Here is a 22,433-nt window from a genome sequence, read left to right as displayed (position 1 = left end):
TATAATGATTTTCAACTGTTTTTAAGTTAATAACCAATATTAATTGAATTTTGGCCAGCTCGTTTTAACATCTACTTTGAAATTTAGAGAAAAATATTAAATACAAAAGTTTTAGGTATTAACGTCTAGTTTATTGTAAGATAATAATAATTGATACAGGGTGTGTCAAACTCAAGTGGCGGTACAAACTTACATTTTTTTAAATGGAATAGCCCACTTTTTATTTCATACTCGAACTACACGCAAAATTTCAGTCCTCTTAGATATAAATTTTCTATATTGATCTTCAACTGTTTTTGAGTTAATAACCATTTAAATATTCGGGCATTCCATTTATAAAAAAATAAGTTTGGTCTGCCACTTGAACTTGAGACACCCTGTATCAATAGGTATTATCTTAAAATAAACTAGACGTTAATATCTACAACTTTTGTATTTAACATTTTTCTCTAAATTTCAAATTAGATGCAAAAACGGGGTGGCCAAAGTTCAATCAATAACCCTGTACATCTCTACCCTTGTAGGTGTATTATATTGAATGTTTTTGTCACACTTTTTCATCCTCAGAATCTTCGGACAAGGTCAAAAACATATTTTTTCATTGTCCATTTTCTATTTATAATGCATCGTACAAGTGCTTGTTGGTTTTCGCTTCTGTCACTACGCAAATGTGAAACTTATTTCCGATGATCGTGATTTCGATGATCGAATAATGCGATTTATTTAATTCAATTCTTTCAAACGCTACTCAACAGCAACCAAAGGCTATTTAATATTCATTTTATTTATAGACACTTCCGAACTCCGAGAAGCCGAAAAAGTGCGTGTTTCGCAAGAAAAAGCTCTAAAAGCACTCCAAGATTACACCTTGTCGCACTACCCGGAAAGTCCATCAAAATTCGGAGAGTTACTATTGCGAATACCTGAATTGCAGCGCACGTGCCAAGTAAGATATTTTGAAAATTAAATTAAAAGCCTTGCATAATGTCTTATATTACTTATATGTTTCAGGTGGGCAAAGAAATGCTAACAATAAAAAAGGAGGGCGAAGGTCCCAGTTTTAATCTCCTAATGGAACTCCTGAGAGGAGACCACTGAAACATTACAGACTTCATTGTGCCTTAGGGTCAAGAATTTGGGCAACAGTTAGGGCTATTCGGTTCAGCCAGATCAAATTCGTTCTCAAGATATTATCCAGCTTTCGTTGTAGAACGATCGGTGTGATTCAGAGGTAAACGGTAAGCGTTCTAGCTATTGAAAAGTTCCTATCATTATTTGCAGTAGGGATTTTTTTATTTTTTTATTGTTTTAACAATAGTATAGAAAACGTTTGACTCTCCATTATCCACCAACTCCATCAAAATTGGCATTCCAAAATGCACATACCTGTACTATACGTTACATTAGGGTACATTGCGGACTTTTTGGTTTCGCAGAGAAGCAATATGATTAATCTAACTGTTGCCATAGTTGCCCATTCTAAGCTTACGGTGGCGGGCTCATACTTAAACAGACAGTATTTCGCTTAATTTTTATTTTATTTCCTAGGTTAAGGCAGATTTTACGTACTTATGCCGGTTAGCGCCTATTCACTTGTCATCTACTTTCATATACGTTAAGCTGCTGATCGCAATCATTTAAAATGTGTTTTATTGACTTAAAAAAATATTTTAGTTTATTGGAAACTCCAAATTTCTTTGTGTGGCAGTGCAAGTTAAGGTGTTCCCTCGTGAACCGMTTCGATCTTTATGTGACAMACTGTAATTAAAGCTATTTTGAAAATAGGGTATACAGTTCGCATTGTACATATATGATTTCAGGTTTCAATTCTRCCTAAGATTAGAATTTTATATCACTTGYAGACACTAGAATAATAATAATTTTTATATMAAACGTCAGTAATGCATGTGCTAAAATGTAATTTTTATGAGGTGCTTAGGTTCATAGGCTGCAAATAATGATAATAAAAACTGCCATTCAGAAACCAATACATACATTTAGATTCTCAAACTAGTGGAATTATGTTTGATAAAACAATTATCTTAAAATTGTAATTTAGAAGTTAACAATTTAGATTTTAAACTAATTAAGCAATTTATTTCACTTAAACTATTTTTTGTACTTGATTTAACATTTACAGTAAAAACGCGTAGACGACTGACAGATAATCAAGTTTCCTTTCAGTTTCACTTCTATTCGCTGATATTGATAGTTGTCAAAAGTATATTAAAACRTAYTSTTGAACACATAAGCACTCAACAAAAAATMCGACTGAATTGAATAATAAATKTTGCTTACACGATAAAATACTTATTATTCTAGTGACTAATSGGGTTTTTAGGCCGTCGTTGGGTACCTAAATTCAAAAAATTTAAAATATTTAGAGATATATTCTTTATTTGCCGCCAATGATTTYAKTACTMTGTTCATTTTTCCAAATTTCTTGTAGTTATACTTTTTAATATCTGGATCGAAGCGATTGCGATAGCGAGACATCTTGACTCATTTTACAAATCTTGGACGCTTTTTGTGTTTCTTAATTTTTTTATAAGGAGGCACTGGTCAATAAATCTGACCTTTCTGTGGCGTCGGAAGGTTCCCAATTAATTTAAAAAATATATATTTGCGCTTACGTTCAGATAAATATCTGAAATAATATGAAACTTACCCCAATAGAGTTTATGGTTGTTCTTGGATCATTAGCGCATATTGGTATGGCCTTAAGCCGCCATATTCTCTAAAAGTCTGAATTACATAGAAGTATGTAATTATACGGTGGTAGTAAGCATGCTCTTTTCTGATGCTTTAAGGTTGTATGAGACCATTGATAAATCAGTATCTACCCTAACCATTCCCAGTGTGTTCATGCACAATATTATTTGTATATTTTGAAATTTCCGCATATAATTGGATACTTACTTACTGGCCATAGATGACGAAATAAGCGTACTTGATTTATAGATGGGAACAATTAATCTTTCGACGTTTTTTATTCAAGCGATTGATGATGTAAATATATTTTTAAGTTTTTATTTTCATATTCTTGATTCTACATTTATCGGGCTATATTTATATTTGTTATATAATGATTATGTCATCTTGTCCATTTGTTGATTTCAAAGGATGTGCAGTGACTTAAGAAGGAATCACCATGATTTTGTAGTCGAATCGCTTTAGTGTGTATCTTGAATTGACTTCCCATAAGTAATTGGGCAAATAGTTTATTTGCTCTGTGTCATTTGGATAAGCACAACTTTAGTCCGTTTATACCTCAATCATTTTCAACGCCGATATACAGGGTTTACTTAGTAAGTGTTCAGGAATACGACCCAAAGTTGTGCTATTCCAAATCAAATTCCATTCGTAAATAGGAAAATATAATTTTGCGGGCATTAAATGCCTATACCACAAAAATACGGGATGGTTCAAGAATTAGTATTATTTACAAAAAATGTTAATATCAGTGACTGTTTTCAATTAAACAAGTCTCATCCGAGTATTGGGGTTAGCCGGTCCGAAGTCCTGATTTAACCCAATAGATTTTTGCGTTTGGTCGCGTTAAAAAAGTCATACGATTATTAATGCTGTCAAATCGTTCCGAAACCAGCCTTATTGCAATATTATAAGTCCATGCTGACTTTGCTGCTTAATCTCGTAAAAGGCGGTTCATTTGTCCGAAGCATCGACCAAAAGTAATTTTTCTGTATAAATTCAATTGGAGAAGAGATCTACCGGTTTTTTTAAATCTCATGACATGATACAAATGTTTTCGGCTCCTTTCAAAATATAAAAAAACCTTACTTAAAAATGTAACTTTGTATTTCGCGATACAGGATGTCAACTTCTGGACGGGGAATTAAATAATTTTGTTTTTAGAGCTAAATACATTTCTTTTGATACCTCTCCTGAACTATCCTGTATTTTCTAATCGCAAATTTTCCCGGGGCTAGTTGAATATTGAATGTAGGTTGTACTGTTTCTTTTCATTCTCAAGGTGATTAAAATGATTTTTGTATAAAATTTTAGCAGTCCATCCTACAGTAGTTCTGCAAAAAACGTTCATTCCAATATATTGAAAAGGGAAGATTTTTTTGTCATTGATCGGACATTTTAAATTACTTTTGCCATATCGCTAACCAATGAATTGTCATGGCAAAAGAATCTTCTCCTATAGATGTTGATTTATGAATACAGTAGTGAAACTACAAGAAAATAAGTTGAAAGACTATTGTTATAGATAGTCTTGTGAAAGTTATTTATTAACACTTTATGTTGAAAAAAGTAGTGTTTTTATCCGTTGTGAAAAATCGTTTTCGTTTGTTATTCATATATTTACGCTTCTTAATCTACGTACAAAAACAACAGACTTTGATTTTACAGCTAGCCTGTATCCGTGTTTCTAATCCCAGGTAGAATAACATGCGACGATTAGGTCGGTAAAGTTGTTTTTGTATGTGTTTAAGGGTACGTCGAAATCAAAATTAATATATTTAGGTGTTAGAAAAAAATGTTAAAAAGTATTATCGGAATTAACGATGTTTTATTTATATCACCAATGATACATTTATGTAATATCGATCCGTATTTTTATGTTCTTAATTTTAATGTAATACAAAACATAAGACTTATAGGGTGGCCTTTATGCGGCCGTATTTTTGTACGGCCCTAAACCCTAAATAGAATTTTTGTACTCACTTTTTAAAAGCAAATTTATACAGAAGAAACTTTTGTATTGAAATATATAATATACTTCAAACTTTTTTCTTTTTTATATTTAGAAAAACGCCACAGTAGTCGAGTCAATTTGAGTGGCCGCGTTCCAATATCTAAAATGAAGAAGCTACACACCAAAGTGTTTAAGCTTATATGCCGTGTATAAATCTGCCCTGTTAATGATGGATTCATTATTTGATACGTATTGTTCCAATTTAGAAGTTGTCCATTTTTAATCAATCGCTTTGTATTATTTCTCTCAAGAAACAGTATTGGACGTTGAAGCAAGGTAATCTTTTAAATATTATTAGACACCACACCCACCATACCATATTGTTTACTTTCAACACTAAAACAATAGTTCAGGTATAATATAGTATATTTTATACAAGTTCAGTCATTTGCAAACACAGACTATTTCAATAATTGGAGCAGTAGATGGTCAATCTTAAGATATTGAGAAATAGATTTTCTTAGATTAAACGTTAACTTTCATATTTGCAAATCTATGCAAAAGAAGATGTTCCTATTTATGTATGTTTTCGATTAGTTAATATTAGGTCCTATTTTATGTTTGTACACCTTCTCTTCCATTATTGCAAGTACAATCAATAGGCAATCAATATGTAATACACAAAAAGGTGTTGAAAGAAAATGGGTTTTATGTTCTAAGGCTAATTTGCAATGAAATAGCTTGACTTGAAATGATATGGAATGACAAATTAAAGTTTGCCGATTATGATAAATAATTCAAGTACATATTATATAAGCAATTCAAACTACATGATACCATCAATAACCAAAGATGCAATTATTATTGTAAAAGGTTTTCAAAACAAACCGTATTTCTCACCCTGCTGTGCAGATACATAATGATACTTATTATGTTATTAATTAGTATTCTTCCAGCAGCTTACGCGATTTTTTAACTGCAAAAGTAATGTGGTTGATGCATCGTTGTTAGTTTAAACAGTTAAAAATTCTTGATTGCGTTGGTGATAAAAATTTGGCAAGTTTTCTCCATTTTTTATTTACGAAAGCCGAAATGTGATTACATGAAGGTGTTTCTTCTTTCATCTATTGAATTTGGCATCTTTTATTTGAAAAATACCCAAATGGCAATAAAAATAGGTAAATGACTATATAAAAAGTTTATAAAATAGAATTTAAATATTAAACTACGAAGGTATGTTACAAACATAAAAAAAATATCCATTAAAAATAAGAATTATAATGAGCACATATTTACATAAACTTTTCTATGAGGTGCCTAAATGTACCAGTACGAAAAGAAAAATAGAGGACGGATTAAAGTAACCATTAAGTAAATAAAAATACAATTTTGTTTAATTACAATATTTTCCTGGGTGTTAAATGCTAGGTTTTTCCACAAAAAAAATATTTTCAATATTCTAGACACTTCATAGACAATAAACATCCTTGCGCACTGAATGTTGCAACAATTAAAGCACATGTATATGCGATCTTTCAACTAGTCTTTTTACATTTTCTATTATGCTTTAAGATTTCTAAACAGTTTACTAAAAAAAATGAGTAGCTACTCTAAATTTTATTTTTAATTAACAGACCATCTATACCATATCTATAGAAAATAATAAGGAAACGTAATGAAATATGGTCCAGAGCTTTTAATTGGTTAAGACCATAATCATGGATGATGGTTATTTACTAGACGAAAATACACGGTTGGAAGATCTAACAGGATAAATGTTAGCTTATACATTTTTGCACTGCTTTTGACTTAGTGGAAATATCTCAAATACTATTTTGACTACGATTTAATTCCTAATTGTGCTAGGCAAAAGCATATAGCGCATCTCTTTATACAAATAAACAAGTTTGTTCAAGCAAGCTATTAAATCCGCTTTTAACTAAAAAATGCCTTCGACTAATACAATTTTGATCATGTTGTTCGGGATAATCAAGGCAAATCATTTCAACTATGCACTAATATAATACACTTCGAAAAAGTCTCATTGAACCCAGGGCAATAAAATTAAGTGGGCTACCGGTAAAATGTTTGATATTGTAAACGTGATGAACTAACTTCCGATATTTACAGTTGACGAATTGATTCCAGAACTACTCAACAAAAAAATCTTTAAATAGGAAATGCTTATTTTCATTTCCTTATTATATAAAGAGAGCGAAAAAATGTATTTCCTGCTAAATGGCTTCAGAAAGTTGTCCTAGGAGAAAAGTCGGAACTTCTTCATCGACCAACTGTAAAGAATTGAATAGTTGTCCCCACTTAACGCATACTGTTATGCTGTCACTAATATTGCATCTCAACGTATTTTGAGTTTAAGTATTGAAGAGTGAAGTTTCTATATACGTGGTGGGTACGAAACCTTCTTCGAATTCACCGTTTATCCTTCGTACCCTCGTCCATCCATCGCCTTGGTCGACTTCAATCAAATGTAGCTCTTCGTCTTGGGCCATTGGTATACTACCTTCGCTTGCAGCTAAATAAAACAATATGAAACAATTTTTGATCTACAAAACATGTTCGAAATCCGAGAGGCTCTGGGTCAAGATGAAACGAGAAAATTAAAAATGTGAATAGAGTGGTATGCGAGCAATACAAATCTGATAAATATTATCAGCTTTAATGCATGAAAACGTTCTTACACGCCACTCGTTTAGAAGGAAAAAGCGCAAAGCTGAGAAACAACACCAGAGCCATAGCACAACTAGGAGGAAATGCGAATGATTCCTTTAGCCCGTCATTTTGAACTAAGTATTTATTATAATTAATCAGACAAATCAAATGAAATAATAAATATTTGCCGACTCTGGTAACTCGGTTGTAATAGTACAACCTTATAATTAAATTCTGGTATTAACCTAATTATGCAGTTCTTCTAACTTAAAAATCGTGTCAAGAAACGTTGCGTAGAACAATTCACATTTCTCTCCTTCAATATTGATTTGAAACATAAAAAAGTATATACAGGGTGTTCTGAGTTGTTTTAAATTCCAAAAGCTCAGAGGCAATCCAACTCAGCAAAATAGAGAAAAAGGTGTATGAGCATGGTCTTAATTTGATCTCGTCTCTCTTAACGTTTATATTCGGAATACAAATTTACATAAAAGCTGTAGGGTGGCCTAAGCAACCTCCTTATTCGATGAGTACTCCGCAAAGTTGGGATAAATATTGTTTTAGTAAACAGTCGTTTTGATTCAAATCGGCTCATGCCTTCAAGGTCTTAATTTAAAAAACAAACTTCTAAAACAAAGCACTTGCTTCCCATGTTCATCTGAATAAACTTTTTCTTTATTTTGCTGTGCCGAATTTCCCAAGGACTTTTGCTAGTTCAACTCTGACAGACTCTATACAAGCGGATCCGAAATTAGGTTGCACAATTTTAAGTGCATATTCTTCGAGCAAAAATAAGACGAAAATTCATATAACCACAGGAAAACGCGTGGTTTACCAGAGACATTTGCAGCGCGATATTATTTGAAACCATGTTATCTTAAACTGCGCTTAGTTTTGTTATTTGAAATGTTCTGTTGCAATATTTTTGGTTGCTTTATTATAACTTTCTTTTCAAATGTGCCATTTCTCAGTATATGAAATCATAGATAGTTCACATCATCCAGGAACTCGAAAACTATATCGGATACGAAAACGTTCCAAAAGGCAAAAAGCTTCCAAAATGAACTTAGAATAAACATGTTTAGGAATAAGAAACCAATAGCATAAAAGTGACATATAAAAACATATAACAATAACAATAAACATATAAAAAATACACGTTGCAGATTCAGATACTGATATTATTAAGTTCGCTGCAATTTAATTTTCAATATCTCATAACTGCATGATGCAGATAAAAACTGAAACCATGTATCTCGTCAACGAAGTGTTTGCGACCTACGTTGTTATGAAGTTTTAGTTTTATTTTTACTCGAAGTATAGCCAGTTAAAATGATGTACATTTTGGATCTTCTTGCACAGACAACAAATTTAGCAACTCCGAAACTTGACAATTGGCAAGCACGATTAACAATCAAGCAATCACAAGTGAAAATTATCGAAAGCAAAAGTTGTGCATTAATGAAAACTAACTACGTGTATTAATGAAAAAGAGCCTCACCCTCGAATACTTACAGAACGTACCTTCGAAGGCGTACAATGCCCGACAAATCCCGATGGCAGGCAACACATCTGCCTCGTAGTATTCGCTTTCGGGATCCGCATGATTTCCATCGTATTGGTCCTGATCCGAGTCGGCATGATGCAAAGACGTGTGCGAAGTTCCCAGGCCACTTTCGGGACTGTTTGAACAACTACGTCAAATACGGTCGAATTAAACGAAAGCGGAGGAAGAGAGAGCCACAATGGTGAGGTTTAAGGAGCCGTGATTCTGACAAGCAGGACGAGATGGGTAATGACAGAAACACAAAGAAAAAGATCTATGTTTGCGATAGATGCACGAGAACTTGACTCAGTTTTGCGAACTCAGCTACATGAACAAGCTACCACAGGAACCAGGAAGCAATACAACATTTATATACAAACGACTACATACCCATGATTTAATTGGGGCGTGCCAGGGGCGCTTCTTTTAATATTGTTTAAGGTGGTATTTGTTACGCTACTATCACTGGCAGACCTAAGAGGGAGAAACACCATTAAACGGTGAATCACTCGGCATTTCCATCTGGCATAGAAGCAATTTGAAGGTGTAAACTTGCACCAATACAAGACGAGTTCATTACGAATACAAAGTCCAACCGTATCCACGATAATTCCCATTCAAACGAAACACTTCGCTGTGATATTAATCAAACAAAGTAGTGAACTTTGAAAAAAATCATCCGCAGAAACTTTAGTTACATCGCTCATTCTATTATTACCTAGCGAAGCTTGACCTGTTATGTTTTCATGGTACTCAAACTTATCCTCAGCGTAAATTATAATTATACACAGTGCCTAAAATAACGTATATAACACTTAAAACAGCTTGAGCTCAAAATAGATCGATTAAGCCAACTTAAGATATGCACGATCAATATCGTATACTCAAGGAAGGTATAATCGTTTTGATATTTTTTTTTCAACATTCCTCATTAATACGTAATGAGGGGCAAGTTAAGTGTGAAAATTGAATGCAGTGTAGTTTGTTGAATGAGTGGTCAGTTACGCCGCAGTTTTATTAAAAATATATAAATTTTTTTCTGAGATATACTTTCTAATCGCAACCTTCAAATATGAGATTGACATAACTAAGATCACATTCGAGCGAATACAAAAATGGAATAGAATATTATACTTTTATTGTTCTTATTTAACTGTTTAAAATGTTTTTCGTTATTATCCAAACAATGATAACGCTTGTTACGAATGCTAGCGAAACTTTGGTTGCAAATGGCAGACATTGTTCAGAAAGAAACCATGTACGCAAATGCTGAAGTTTGTTACTGATCGAAATCCTGGAATATCTAAGAAGTTGCAACAATGGTGTACTTTTCGGTTTGCTAATAAATCAATCGACTCGACTTGAGTCAAGAATCTAAAAGGTAGAATACTACAAAATCTCTACACTTTTATAATTAAAAAAATATGTTTCATTGAATTACCGTTTAATCCGATTCTAATGCCCAAAATCTAAAGGTACTCTGTTTCTTTCCAGAGCGCCAAAATACAACCGAAAGGTTTAAGTATGCAATAAAGAGCCTAAATCGATCTAAGAGTTCAATAAAATTGTGACAAACTCGAAAATTATCTACCGCTCCGTATTATACACGTTTTCTCGAGCACTCTGTACAAACAAGTAGTGGGTAAAATAACCCAACATCTAGTTAAATTAGAAGAATATCTTCTACAAAAATATCGACCTACCTGCTAAGACTGTTTTCTTCTGCGGCACTTCCACCGCTGTTTCTGTGAATGCGGGAACTTCCATTGAGCAATCTTGGACTGCCGGTTACAGAATTTGTTAGATTACCTGAAATCGTGAAATTGTTGTTAAACAGGTTCTAAAAAATATGTTACATGTCGACTATTATTAGAGCAAGCTAATTAATTATCCTACAGCGATATGAAAAATAAGCAAATTTACCATCCCCATATTTACCTGACTGAATACCTTTAACCACTTCATCTAAATAGCCCTGATATCTAACAAGGTCCTGTTGAAGTTTTTCTAGTCTATGGCTACATTCGTTCAATTGACCTAAAATATAACAATACGAATGAATACATTACTCACAAAGACCCAGACATTAGTCGAGAGACTTCTCTCGACTCTTTTATTAAAAATGTTAATTTTCACCAGCATTTTTCACAGGAACATTCTTAAATAAAATGGTAACTAAATTTGTATACTTTTTGTGTGTATCCCGCAGTTAAATTGACAAAACGCAATTCCGCAAGCAGGAATCAATAAATGAGCGAAGAGCCTTCGAGAACCAGCAAAACTCTAGAACAGCATGATACGCTGATAAAATCAAACTTTTCAACACAATAAACGTGCTGAAATTATTACCATTTATAGTCTCACTTATTCTAGAATCGTTTCCTAAATTATCTGTCGCTTAAAACTAAGAGAGATTTTCTAAACAATTGCACGGGTAGCAGTTTCGCAATGGTGTAAGAAGCTAAAACTCTACCAGAATTGAAAGTAAAGTGAAATTCTGCAGCTGCATAAAGTCGATGGAAAGAGACAGAGAAAATCAAACATTTTCGTCAAAACATATTTCAACTCAGTTTTTTTTTAATTAGTCGTCATAAAATCATTTTTAAAACGCTTTTTGTTTCATTTTGTCAAGAGTTCGTAAGTTATTAAGGTTTTTGTGTGTAGCGATTTTTTCTGACTCATATTGCAATTGTATTTATCCGAATACGTGCCCGGATTCATGCTAAAATTACATAATACCTACATATAATTTGTAGATTTTAGATTTTGCAATTGCGATATTGTTAATTGGAAAATTCTTTTGAAAATAAATTTCGAACCAAAGAAGTCAACTTACTCTCAATTGTTCTAGGATCACCTAATGCAGGATTGCCTTCGTAGACGCCTTTCATTTTCATGAGTCCATCTCGAGCAGCTGTTTCTTGCGTCACTTTTGTCTTCAATTCCTCAATTTTTTGCATCAACTTTTTTCTTCTTTGATTCGGTGGAAGTTCACTAAGATCCTCCTTTCCATCAGCAATTGCAGCATTCTAAAAAGATTACATTATAGAAGTTTGCATAATTTAGAAAAAAATGTCCGCTCACTAAAGGATTATGAGCCAGATTAGGAATAAACGCATAGCTTTTGTTCAATGTGATAAATAATATAATAAATAGATAATAACAATTAATAAATAAAATAGAATTTAACAGAAAACATTTGAAAGTGTGGAAGCAGATGTGTACACACAGAACAAAATCCAATCAAACAAGCAATTTTTTGTAATAAAGTGTGTATATTGAATACAATAAACACACTTTATTACAAAAAATATCTCGTTTGACTAGAGAAAACATTAGGTAAAGGAAAAGGATTAGGTAAAGGAAAACAACATAAAATACTTTTGATAATGACTTCCTTGTGTTACTCAGTTTTCACTACTACTACTATTTTTTTGCTATTGTTATGTTTTGCTCGGTTTTTTTCTTTTATATACTAATATATTAATAAATACTTTTAAAAATTCAAATTTTTCGTACATTCGTTTTTTACCACTTTTGTCCTATTATTATAAAAAACAATCTATGTTGGATAATATGTTTTTTATCTCGTTTGTAGTAAATTTCGTTGATTTTTTCACATAAAAAAGGTGTATATTGTAATAGAACAATTTGTGCTATAATTAAAATAAACATAATGATTTTTTAGGGAAATTCTTTCTTGAGATAATGGTTTTAAAAGCAACACGGACATAATATTGCAGTCTATGTGCATTATTATAAGTACGAATTATAGTTTTTTTCGGTTTTTTCTGTTTACATTGACAGGTTTACAAACTCCTTACAGTACTGTTTATTTGGGGTCTTTTTTCATACGCTGCTTAAAAATAATTAAATTGTGTAGATATATTACTGCATTAATTTGCTATCCATTTTTATGAGATTCAATTAACCAAATCACTATTAACTGTGCACAATATCTCAAAGTTGGTTCACGTTAAAACCAACTTTAGCCTTCAGTTTCTAACTTCGGTATCTAATATTCCCAAATGTTACCATTCCTAGCTAAAACTTTTCATTATTTGACTGACATCAACAAGTATATTAATCGCCAACAAACATGTTCAGTACATGTTTAATAAACATTGCTTATATTGAACAAGTTTCTCCGCCTGATTTTATACGGAAACTTGAACCATTAAAACCGACTAGTGAGCGGACATTTCTAAAATCCTGATTTGTCATCACATGTAAACAAATGCAATAAATGTGGGTATTAACAAAAAACAATGGGTACAACACTTTAATAGACTTAATAATAAATGAGGAAGTTAATTTGTAAAATGCACATTAAATGAGAACCACAGGCATATAATTACTGGTAATCTTCAAATACTAATTAAATATCAAATTCACCAGTAACTGTTACTGAACATCGTTATTCATATATGCACTTTGTGACTTTTGAAGAGTTTATTTTAGCTTGAGAACAATTTTCCTATTGAGACGGGTTGAGAAAATGGAAACGTTTTCTCAATAGCCATGCCAAAAACTAGAAATATGCCATTTAAAAATAATATAAATTATTCGATGAGAGTTGATGTGGGACACAACATCGATGCACGTTGAAGCGACGTGAAAGCACATACCTTTATTGCCATACAGACTTCTGTAAGCTTCTGAGTTGCATGAAAATAATAGAAAGCATTAGCTAAGTTGTGAAGAATAAGGTCGGATGTGACTATGTACTTGAAAAATTCGACCATGCAGGTGTTTAGATTCTTAACACTTGCCAAGCGTATTTCCTCTGGGAACAACGAGCGTTTGCGTTTCATGCACCCGACAAGCTAATATATTTTCAAATAAATACTTTTATGCGAATGTTTAAAATGTTACGTTAAAATACATAATGCAAACTCATTCAATCTTTAGAACAATGTCGGAATTGTTCATATATCTTAATCAATCTATTAATTTTGCAATCAATGTTTCGTGAGATAATGATGTGTATATTGTTGCATTCACGAACGATAATCGCCAGTTAATTTCAGCTTTCACATAGTTAACAAAAGATATATTTTTCAATATCTAAGAATTTTCTGTTTTAGCATCATTAAAGTTTGACTTGATGTGCTCTTTGTTCCTTTGTTTAACCAAAAAGTTGCACAATACATTATTTCTATTCAATAATTATAGCAGTGAAAATTCACCTAACTTAAAATTCAATCTTTTCAATAAAAAATTGTGGGTTTAATACACGAACATTGGGAGATGTTTTGTTAAGTCGTGCACACTCGCAAAATGCATGCCAATTTCATATTGCAAATTTTACTTACTATCAAACATCGGACCATAACATACAAGGGCATCGCCAAAGGTAAGTAGAAAATAAAAAAACAAAATTACTCAAATGAACCTAAGAGAAAAATTACTTGAACATTTTTGAGCCGTATTTTACCACGCAGCCAAGCACCAAGTGGAAATAATGGATTGATCAAGCTCCAATGTATTTGCACTTTTTAAATATATTTGCATATTTTAAATATCATAGCTATACAAGACCAGAAAATTATCTTGGTAAAATATTGCTCAGAAAAAAAGATAAACAATCAATTTATCAATCATGCCAAAGCAGTAAAATGCTCTACAAGGAAATAATTTACGTTACTGTAATAATCTTCAGGGGATAACTATATATTCGGGCGTTCATGATGAAAGAAATAAATTTACTTTTTTTTTACTTTTTAGAAAAACACTACGACGTTAATTAGTACTTTTATTAGATGTACATTTTATGTAAATTAGGTTTAATAAGCAAGGCATCCGAGAAATGAATTTTTCAATCGGACAAGTATATAATCCAATTTTTGGATAACTTATGAAGACTTTATCTAATATTTTATTTATTAATATTCGTCATCTGCACACAAAAAGGGACGTTTCGGGCAATGTTGCCTTGAGTATTTTTAGACTTACTCTGTCATCTTACTCAAGATCATGGCTATTGAGTTAATGATTACATGAGCATTATGGAGCCTAGATTCTTCAGATAATTATCTTAATTTTCATTTGCGAAAATCTTTTACAAGATCGTGTGGCCTAAAATATCACCCCATATTCCTAACAGTGAATTGGGTACAAGTAAATCTATTTCAAAGAGTTGCATAAAATAAAATACACGTTTTGTTGCGTACTCTGCTTGTCTCAAAAACCGTTTATTATAAATCCATCAATCCTTCTCTGATAAATGCGTTTTCTTCGAAATATACGTGTCCCCTACACAGTAAAGTAAAACATTCCGGGCCCAGATATGTATAAGGTAAGAACATGTTCAAAGTAAATGTATGTCAATTTAATAACTTCAATTCAATTAACATGAGGGCGTAACGATCGTTATCATCATAAAAATTATTCGGAATTTATCAACAATACAAAGAATTGCATCCTTGATGCTTGACCACCAAGTGAAAAAATGTTGCGCTATTTGTAACGACTTTATAATCTTTTTTTCAAATAAATATCAAATTGTAATCACACTGTTCGGGCTCTAGTCTTTCTACCATTAAATTTAAATAGGAACCGAATAAGTAAATATTAATGCATTTCTAGAAAACCCCATATCTCTAGAACAAAACCAAGCAAAAAATTAGCTCGTGACAAAACTAGAACTTTTAAAAATTGACTTTTTACATAGAAAAATTAGTATTTTGGGTCTATTTTTGAAGAGAGGCTCAGATCAATAAAAAACCTTTTAATAGAAAAATAATCTAGTGCCAGGAGGAGTTCGCTTGTTAAAATGAGCACAGTTTTTACATAATGCGGTTATTGTCTGGGACGATTCAGAACAACGAGGATATTTAATTTTCTCCCGTGTGTAAAGGTGTAAGCAAATAAAAAAAAATGTTTAAATATGCCAATGGAATGCTTTTGTATCATTTTCCATCTTATTCTCCAATATTGCCAGTTTTATTATGAGGTTTGGTATTTACTTTAAAATGAAATATCTTGGATTAAAACCAACCCTTATCGAATTCCTTATTTGTGCCGTATTATAATATGTATGTGGAAGTAATCTAAAAATATTTATCAGTTTATAAAAGAATTTGCCAAATATGCGCATTTACATTACAATTGTCGTAGGTACCCAAAAGTCTTTCTTAAAAGTTCTGACTAAATTTTAAATAAATTTCTTTCATTGTAACCGCACTGTATACTTATAATTAGAACATTGTTGCATTTTTTTAGGTACAGGCAACTCTAAGGTACTCACCCCTCGACTTCCAAAAATATTAAATATGCCTGCACGTTTCTTCATTGCTTTGCCCGTTATGGTACCCTTGACTGTGTAACCACCATCTTTGATCTTGCTTCCTAACTGTATATTGTTCAAATTATTAGCACTACCCGAGTCACTACCACCTTTAGAGAGATCTTCAAATGGAAAGTCCTCTGGAGGTTGGAAACCCGATTTATATTTCTCTATAACCAACAGCGTGTCCTGAAAGCAAACAAGAACTTCTGCATATTGACTAGATGAAAGCCTGGTATCTCAACCAACCTCCTTTTCGTTTATAATGTCCGCCGCTTTTAGAACCCCATCGAGACACTTATTGATAATGGGAAACACGTTCCTTTCTAATTCAACACTACCCTTAATAAAATTCTTTATGTTCTTTATCCGTTTTTCATCGAGGTCTTGCAGCTGCCGAAACACCTCAGGAAGACCAGATCGGAAGTGTTGTCTTTGAAGTTGATTGGTTTGTTGAAGTTGTACAGCGTATTCGTTTTTGGCTTGGTCGCATGTTTGAGTCTTGTGAGCCATGTTGGCACGATGCTTTTCAACCTGGAATAAACAAAAAGATTATCTCAAAATACTACATGTTTTGTCATTGCTCACCTCAGCTCTGGACAAGTTAAAGTCAGCATCTGCTTTCTGGAATCCGTCAATGGCTTTTTCAGCCTCTTTGAAAGCCTTGTCATACGCTTTTTTCGCCCTTTGCAAAGATTCTATTTGCGTTTGTAATGATTGTGACAGTCTCTGGCCCTCTTGCAATTGTTTCTATATAAAAAAAGTATGCATAGAATAAAACTACGGTTGTCATTTATTAGATAGACAGAAGAGTCCGTTCTTATCTAGAGATATGCTTTATATTAAAAATCAGCGTTTAAACGTGAAATACCTTCCGTTCTTCCCGTAAGTCCTTAACTAAAGCAGTAAGCTCCCTTATCACATTTGCTTGTAAATCTTCAGCCACGACCTCATGCTGTCCTGCCATATCATTTATTTCAGTCATCAGAGCCTTGAAAGCCCTACATGACGTAAACCTGCAACAAAAAGGCAATTTTCAGCAAACAAAACTCTGCATTTGGGCCGAGGATGATACACTGCGTCCTGGGTTTTATATGGTTTGCAATTAAAATTAGCCTGTTTTTTTTATTGGCCGTGTCGGTGATTTTAAAAGCGAAAATGTTTCCTGTTTAGGTAACGTGATTTTTATGATTGAAAACAAATCATCGAGTTTCTGTGTGCGCCAAAAGAACAGTTATATGATTGAAATTGGAAAATCTAATTACCCGTTAGGACTTGAGTGACTGGAGGAAGGAATAAAAGTATGTTATTATTGCGGAACTTTCAACAATATAAAAACGCAAATGCATTCAGACCAATAACTACACATTAGTATTTAAATTATTCTTGTTTTTCTAGTAGATATGTCTTACAAAGCGACCCTTTTTATTTCGTGCTAGTTTAATATTATGGTAAAAACASCTTGTTGGCATTGGATTAAAAAGMCATAAAATATTCATAGATACTTTGGCATTTTCTATTGCATACAGYAAATGGTTTTGAAAAAAATGTATAAACACTTTTCAAAAAGAATGGAACGAAGCGTGTAAATTAAAAAAAGAAGGAAATACTTCAAAATTCCAAACAGCTTTACAGAGTTCAAAATGAAGAATTTCTCTTTAAATATCGGCGGTTTCAAATAATTCAACAAATTGCCCCAAGTTTTASGWAAAAAAGSCGCCAAAATTTTTTTGGACTAAGTATTATAGAGGCAGAAYAAAGTAGAGTATTAGTTGTAGGTTTAATGTCATGACTACTAGTAATGATTAAGGAAARGAACTATTAAGTAAATAACTTTGAAATTTTAAGAAAAACAATACGTGCAATGTATAATTATTGTTATTGGGTAAGTCAATCTATAAGAAACTAGAAGTTTTTGTACCGAAGATTCAGTACAGACAGAAGTGCAAAAAGGATGTAAAAGGCACCAATTTAAATACCGATAGATTTACCCACAAATCACGATAGATTTAGCATCCAGACAAGCATTACTAGCAGTGCTGTACATAATCAGCGATTTCTTGAATATCGTAAAATAACTTTGTAAAAAGATAAATTGTGAATGAATATGAAAATAAAACCAACAGAAAAATATAATTAAATTGGTTTTGCAGAACTGTTCAGCTGATTACATTATTTACTTTTCCATTCCACAATCATAATCCTTTTCCTTAATCGGTATGATCTAATCCACCATAAAGGTGTAATTATATCACAAAATGCAGCCAGGTCGAGTTGGTTGATTACAGTACCAACAATTATGTTTTTTTTACAAAGTACAGGGTGATAAAAATTGGTGTCCTAAAGAGTTACTGGGCCTTATTTTGAATCAGGAATTTTTTCTCGAATATATTAGCTATTGAAGTTGTGCGCTTCCCACTTTGCTTGTAAACAAAATTTGAAAATACCATCTTCCAGACCCACATATTTCGGGGGCAATTCTGATGTGGGTCATTTTTATGCAACCCTGTTTATCGAATTTTCGTCTTAAATTGTCTATGGAGTTTCAGTTTCAGCATGAGCTGAAGATCGTAAAAATTGGACCAAAACCAGAAAAATTATCACTGCAAGATGAAAAAGTTGATTTTTGAGACCACCCTGCAAATAGAAGGGATGGAAATAAACTTTTGGTGTTAAGATACAAAAAACAAATTTTTGGTCCAGCTAGGAACAAGTCGACTTTTCGAAAAAATGCATGTTTGCAGTTGCCACCCTATAGAAAATTTATCTGAGATGCATATTTTTACTAAAACGCTGACTCACAAAACCAAATGAGGCTAGAGAACGCTACAAACCCAAATCGCTTGACGCAAACAGAATTTATCCAATTCCAAAGTTAGACCTATTTGGCCGTGCAACTTTCATTTTTTTGAGCGTTTAGATAAGTTCACATATCAAAATTTGTATTAATCTTGTAAACCGTTGCTCAGTTGTGTATGTGCCCCATATAGTCTTTATAGCCAAAATAAACAAGCCTAAATGGTTTCTCTGATAAGGAGTGATGTGCTAGCGGTTAGTCTATCCAATGCAATATCACTAATTTACGCGTATAAAAAGTTTTGCGATAATCCCTTACCGGAAATGAGCGATGTAAAAAACACATTTTCCCCAGTAAATTAGTAAAGTGGTCGCTTTGCTATTATTATACACATTCTGGGCGCACCCTAGCTTAATGTGAAAATTATATTTTAAGTCAACTTTAGCACTCAGTTCAGAGCATGCTTTGTACATTTTACTAGTATGTATGAACATAATTTGGTAACCAAAACCAAATAGGTTACGAGGAGTGGTTGTCTTTTTACTTTTATCCAAAATATAGAATTGAAATTAATTTGTTAAATGCGATAGGAATTAGCGAACATTATATTGCGGCACAGTTATCATCGAGACAAAATAATAATTAAAAACAATTGCTTAAAACGTTGATAAATGTTCTGCTTACTTGCAATTTTCCGGTTAAATTTTCCCAGAATAATACTAAAGCTTCCACAAAAACAATATTTCCATTGGCAATATTGAACCACCTAGTATATTTTAATTAAATTTCAGAGCCAGTGAGTTTACTGTAATTGCATTTCCACATGGAAAACAGTATTTACTAATTGAGTCAAGGATCTAATTAATCTACCGCAGGAAGCGTAAAATTTGCGGTTTTCCAAGAAAGCGCAAAACTCTTTGACCTTCATTGGTCAGGCAATAATTAGATTTTTCACACTTGATTTTACTGAAATCGAAACCGATTGCGTTTATTATGTCACTTTAGATGCAGTGGCGCAATTCATAAACGCTTTGCACTTTATATTTGTAGTGCAATATTTTCATATACAAAAAAATGTTGACTGTTGTGTCACGGCCAAAGGAAAAACAGGTGATTGGTTCATTAGTTTCGACAGTGAAATTTAGAAAATAAACGCATGTTTAACATCATTACAAGATTTGAAGAAATCAGTTAAATTTTAAGCATATTTTTTAAAATAAAAACATTTGCAAACATCTGTATGCTGCAACGTTTTTCAGAAATTTCCCATTAGTGTTTGACTGGTTTCCCCGGATCCTAAATTTAGCAAATCAGTATTAAGAATAATCTCAACGTCAAATCCAGGATAACTAAGTTGCTTTTTCTGTAATAGTTAATATATTCGCATATGAGCCTCGAAAGTTTATTTAAATATCCTTCCTTTCTGATTATTAATGAAGTTACTTCGAAGTTGTATTGATTCTATTATTACCAATTTCTTTTGACTACTTCCGACAAGTATCTATGTACTTTTAATGAAAATGTAAGCGCATAATCGATTGCTTTATGTTTATAATGATTCAGTTGCCCGTAAAAAGTTATGCGCTTTTGAACTTTTAAAGAGGGAAGTTGCAAGTGTTTTGGTGGGCTTTGGGTGCAGTACAATAAATAATTTCAAAGAAATGCATTTGTTGCGAATATATAGGAATAGTTACCCATGAATGAAAATAGAAGGTTGACTATAAAAACCTGTATTTTTGTCTTAAAATATGGCGTTTTTTTATGTTCTAGTCCTTCTTGCATAAACTTATCCACGCTAATGTTTAATTTTTTTATGTTTATTTCTGTATTTCTATTCTTTCTTATCTGTTCTATTCTAAATACAAAACTACGTGTGAACAATCAAGCTTACGCCTTGACTTGATTTAAACGAATGAAGCTAAGTGTTTTTTAAAGGAAAACCCACAATTTTGTTATCTTTCCTGTGTTTTCCATCAAGAAGTGCGTTAAAAATGTTAAAAAGAGTATGCAAGTTGTATGGTAATTCCCCTTGCTTGCCTAATATGCATAATTTTCCTAATTTATAATAAACTTTGGAATTTCCTGGTAAATCCGCAACTATGCATTTACTTTGCATAAAAACACAAGCAAACAAGCCACTGAACTCCTGATTTATCCGTAGCACTTAGAACGTCGCTGTAATTAAATTTTTAAGAAAAAAAATAAAAAATTAAATTGCTTGGAGTTGAACGTTGAAGTTATAAAACAATTATGAAAAATACAATACTACAAACGCAACTGAACTAAGGACTAAGATCTGTTTGTTTTGCAAGATAAGAATTTTTTCATCGCTGATTAATTTATACGAGTGTTAGTAATAGGAATTAATTTTAGAATAAGCTAGGCTAAGACACACACTATACAAGGGCAGAAAGACGGACTGGGTCGATAGCCTTTTTCTGTTTATCATGTTTAAATTTATAATAAATATATTATTTTAACATAATACATTTTGTATAACATTTTTATGTATCATTTGATAGAGAGCGTGATAAAGTTAATAAAAGTGTAGCTTTCCGCTTGAAAAACGTTGTTAAAGCTATTAAATGAAATTGAAGCTGAAGCTTAATTTTTCGACATCCCAGTTTTAATTTTTTTTATTTCTCTCTTGTAACTTAAACGTTAAACTTTACGAAAAATCTCAAATATTTTAAGCACTGCTCGCAATTCCAACGTAGTTATATTAGTAAGATTCCGCCGAAAGTGTTAGAAACTTGAAAATTATTTCTTTAAATCGAGCATCTTTAGTCCCATAAGCGTACAAAATTTCCAATTTGTAAGATTTTAGTATAAAAAATACATGTAGATTTATCGGAAGCAAAATCCCCTTTAAAACGGTTAGAAGTAGAAAAACCTTTGCATAATTAGTAGTTTCCTGATTCTTTAAATAATACTTTTCCCTTCGGTGTTGCTGATTTCAAACACATCAGTTATTCTAATGAATAATCTGATCCGCTCCAATAAGTATATTTATACGGCCATAACGTAAACGGCTGTACGTTTTAATCAATGAGTATGATTGTATGAACTTCCCGTCAAGTATACGAAAGTAAGTGAAAAATATATCCAAAATGCTTTCACTGATTATAATAGTCAAATTAACACTAATACGGTTTTAATTAATTCAGTGTGCTATTACTTGACATGAACAAATTATGTTATAAGCATATCGGTGTGATATTTTACTTTCTACTACCTTAAACATGTATGGGGTCATTTTAGTAGTACCTTAAAGCTTACAGTCCTTTTAATGAAGTTAAGTATTATTCATATACTAAAGTAGAAATAATTTATAATTTGTTTCAGTTGTGTTTAGGAGCCTATTTTTCTGGCAATTTAACGGTACGTTGTATTACATACCAATTTATTTTGTCCTAATGTAATTTTTAAAGCATTTTTAATAAAAAATAGTATGGGAATCCACTTA

General features: G+C 32.2%; 2 protein-coding genes across 15 annotated transcripts in view; one reads left to right on the top strand and one right to left on the bottom strand.

Moving 5' to 3' along the window:
- LOC109542871 (nuclear hormone receptor FTZ-F1 beta) overlaps positions 1-4,760 on the top strand; it is a 54,839-nt gene extending 50,079 nt beyond the window's left edge. For all 3 annotated transcript variants that reach the window (XM_048668250.1, XM_048668251.1, XM_048668252.1), the window contains 2 exons: positions 792-946; positions 1,012-4,760. In XM_048668250.1, the coding sequence (XP_048524207.1) occupies positions 792-946; positions 1,012-1,098 (242 nt within the window). In that variant the 3' untranslated portion in view covers positions 1,099-4,760. The remainder of the gene's footprint in view (positions 1-791; positions 947-1,011) is intronic.
- Positions 4,761-5,074: 314 nt separating this feature from the next.
- Positions 5,075-22,433, bottom strand: part of LOC109542815 (formin-binding protein 1-like) — a 41,693-nt gene continuing 24,334 nt past the window's right edge. The window contains exons 4-14 of one of the 12 annotated variants that reach the window (XM_019912205.2): positions 17,042-17,186; positions 16,759-16,920; positions 16,420-16,704; positions 16,132-16,359; positions 13,511-13,540; positions 11,719-11,911; positions 10,821-10,919; positions 10,586-10,691; positions 9,273-9,356; positions 8,852-9,030; positions 5,075-7,199 (exon numbers count right to left, since the gene is read on the bottom strand). In XM_019912205.2, the coding sequence (XP_019767764.1) occupies positions 7,039-7,199; positions 8,852-9,030; positions 9,273-9,356; positions 10,586-10,691; positions 10,821-10,919; positions 11,719-11,911; positions 13,511-13,540; positions 16,132-16,359; positions 16,420-16,704; positions 16,759-16,920; positions 17,042-17,186 (1,672 nt within the window). In that variant the 3' untranslated portion in view covers positions 5,075-7,038. The remainder of the gene's footprint in view (positions 7,200-8,851; positions 9,031-9,272; positions 9,357-10,585; positions 10,692-10,820; positions 10,920-11,718; positions 11,912-13,510; positions 13,541-16,131; positions 16,360-16,419; positions 16,705-16,758; positions 16,921-17,041; positions 17,187-22,433) is intronic. The other 11 variants (XM_019912206.2, XM_019912207.2, XM_019912208.2 and 8 more) reach the window with 11 other exon arrangements.

Source organism: Dendroctonus ponderosae, unplaced genomic scaffold, assembly GCF_020466585.1.
Source record: "Dendroctonus ponderosae isolate FM_Combo_2020 unplaced genomic scaffold, Dpon_F_20191213v2 Dpon_F_20191213_7, whole genome shotgun sequence".
In the NCBI taxonomy this organism is placed as follows: Eukaryota; Metazoa; Arthropoda; class Insecta; order Coleoptera; family Curculionidae; genus Dendroctonus; species Dendroctonus ponderosae.
The sequence above is the reverse complement of the archived record's forward strand: the minus strand, read 5'-3'. Positions and strand labels throughout refer to the sequence as shown.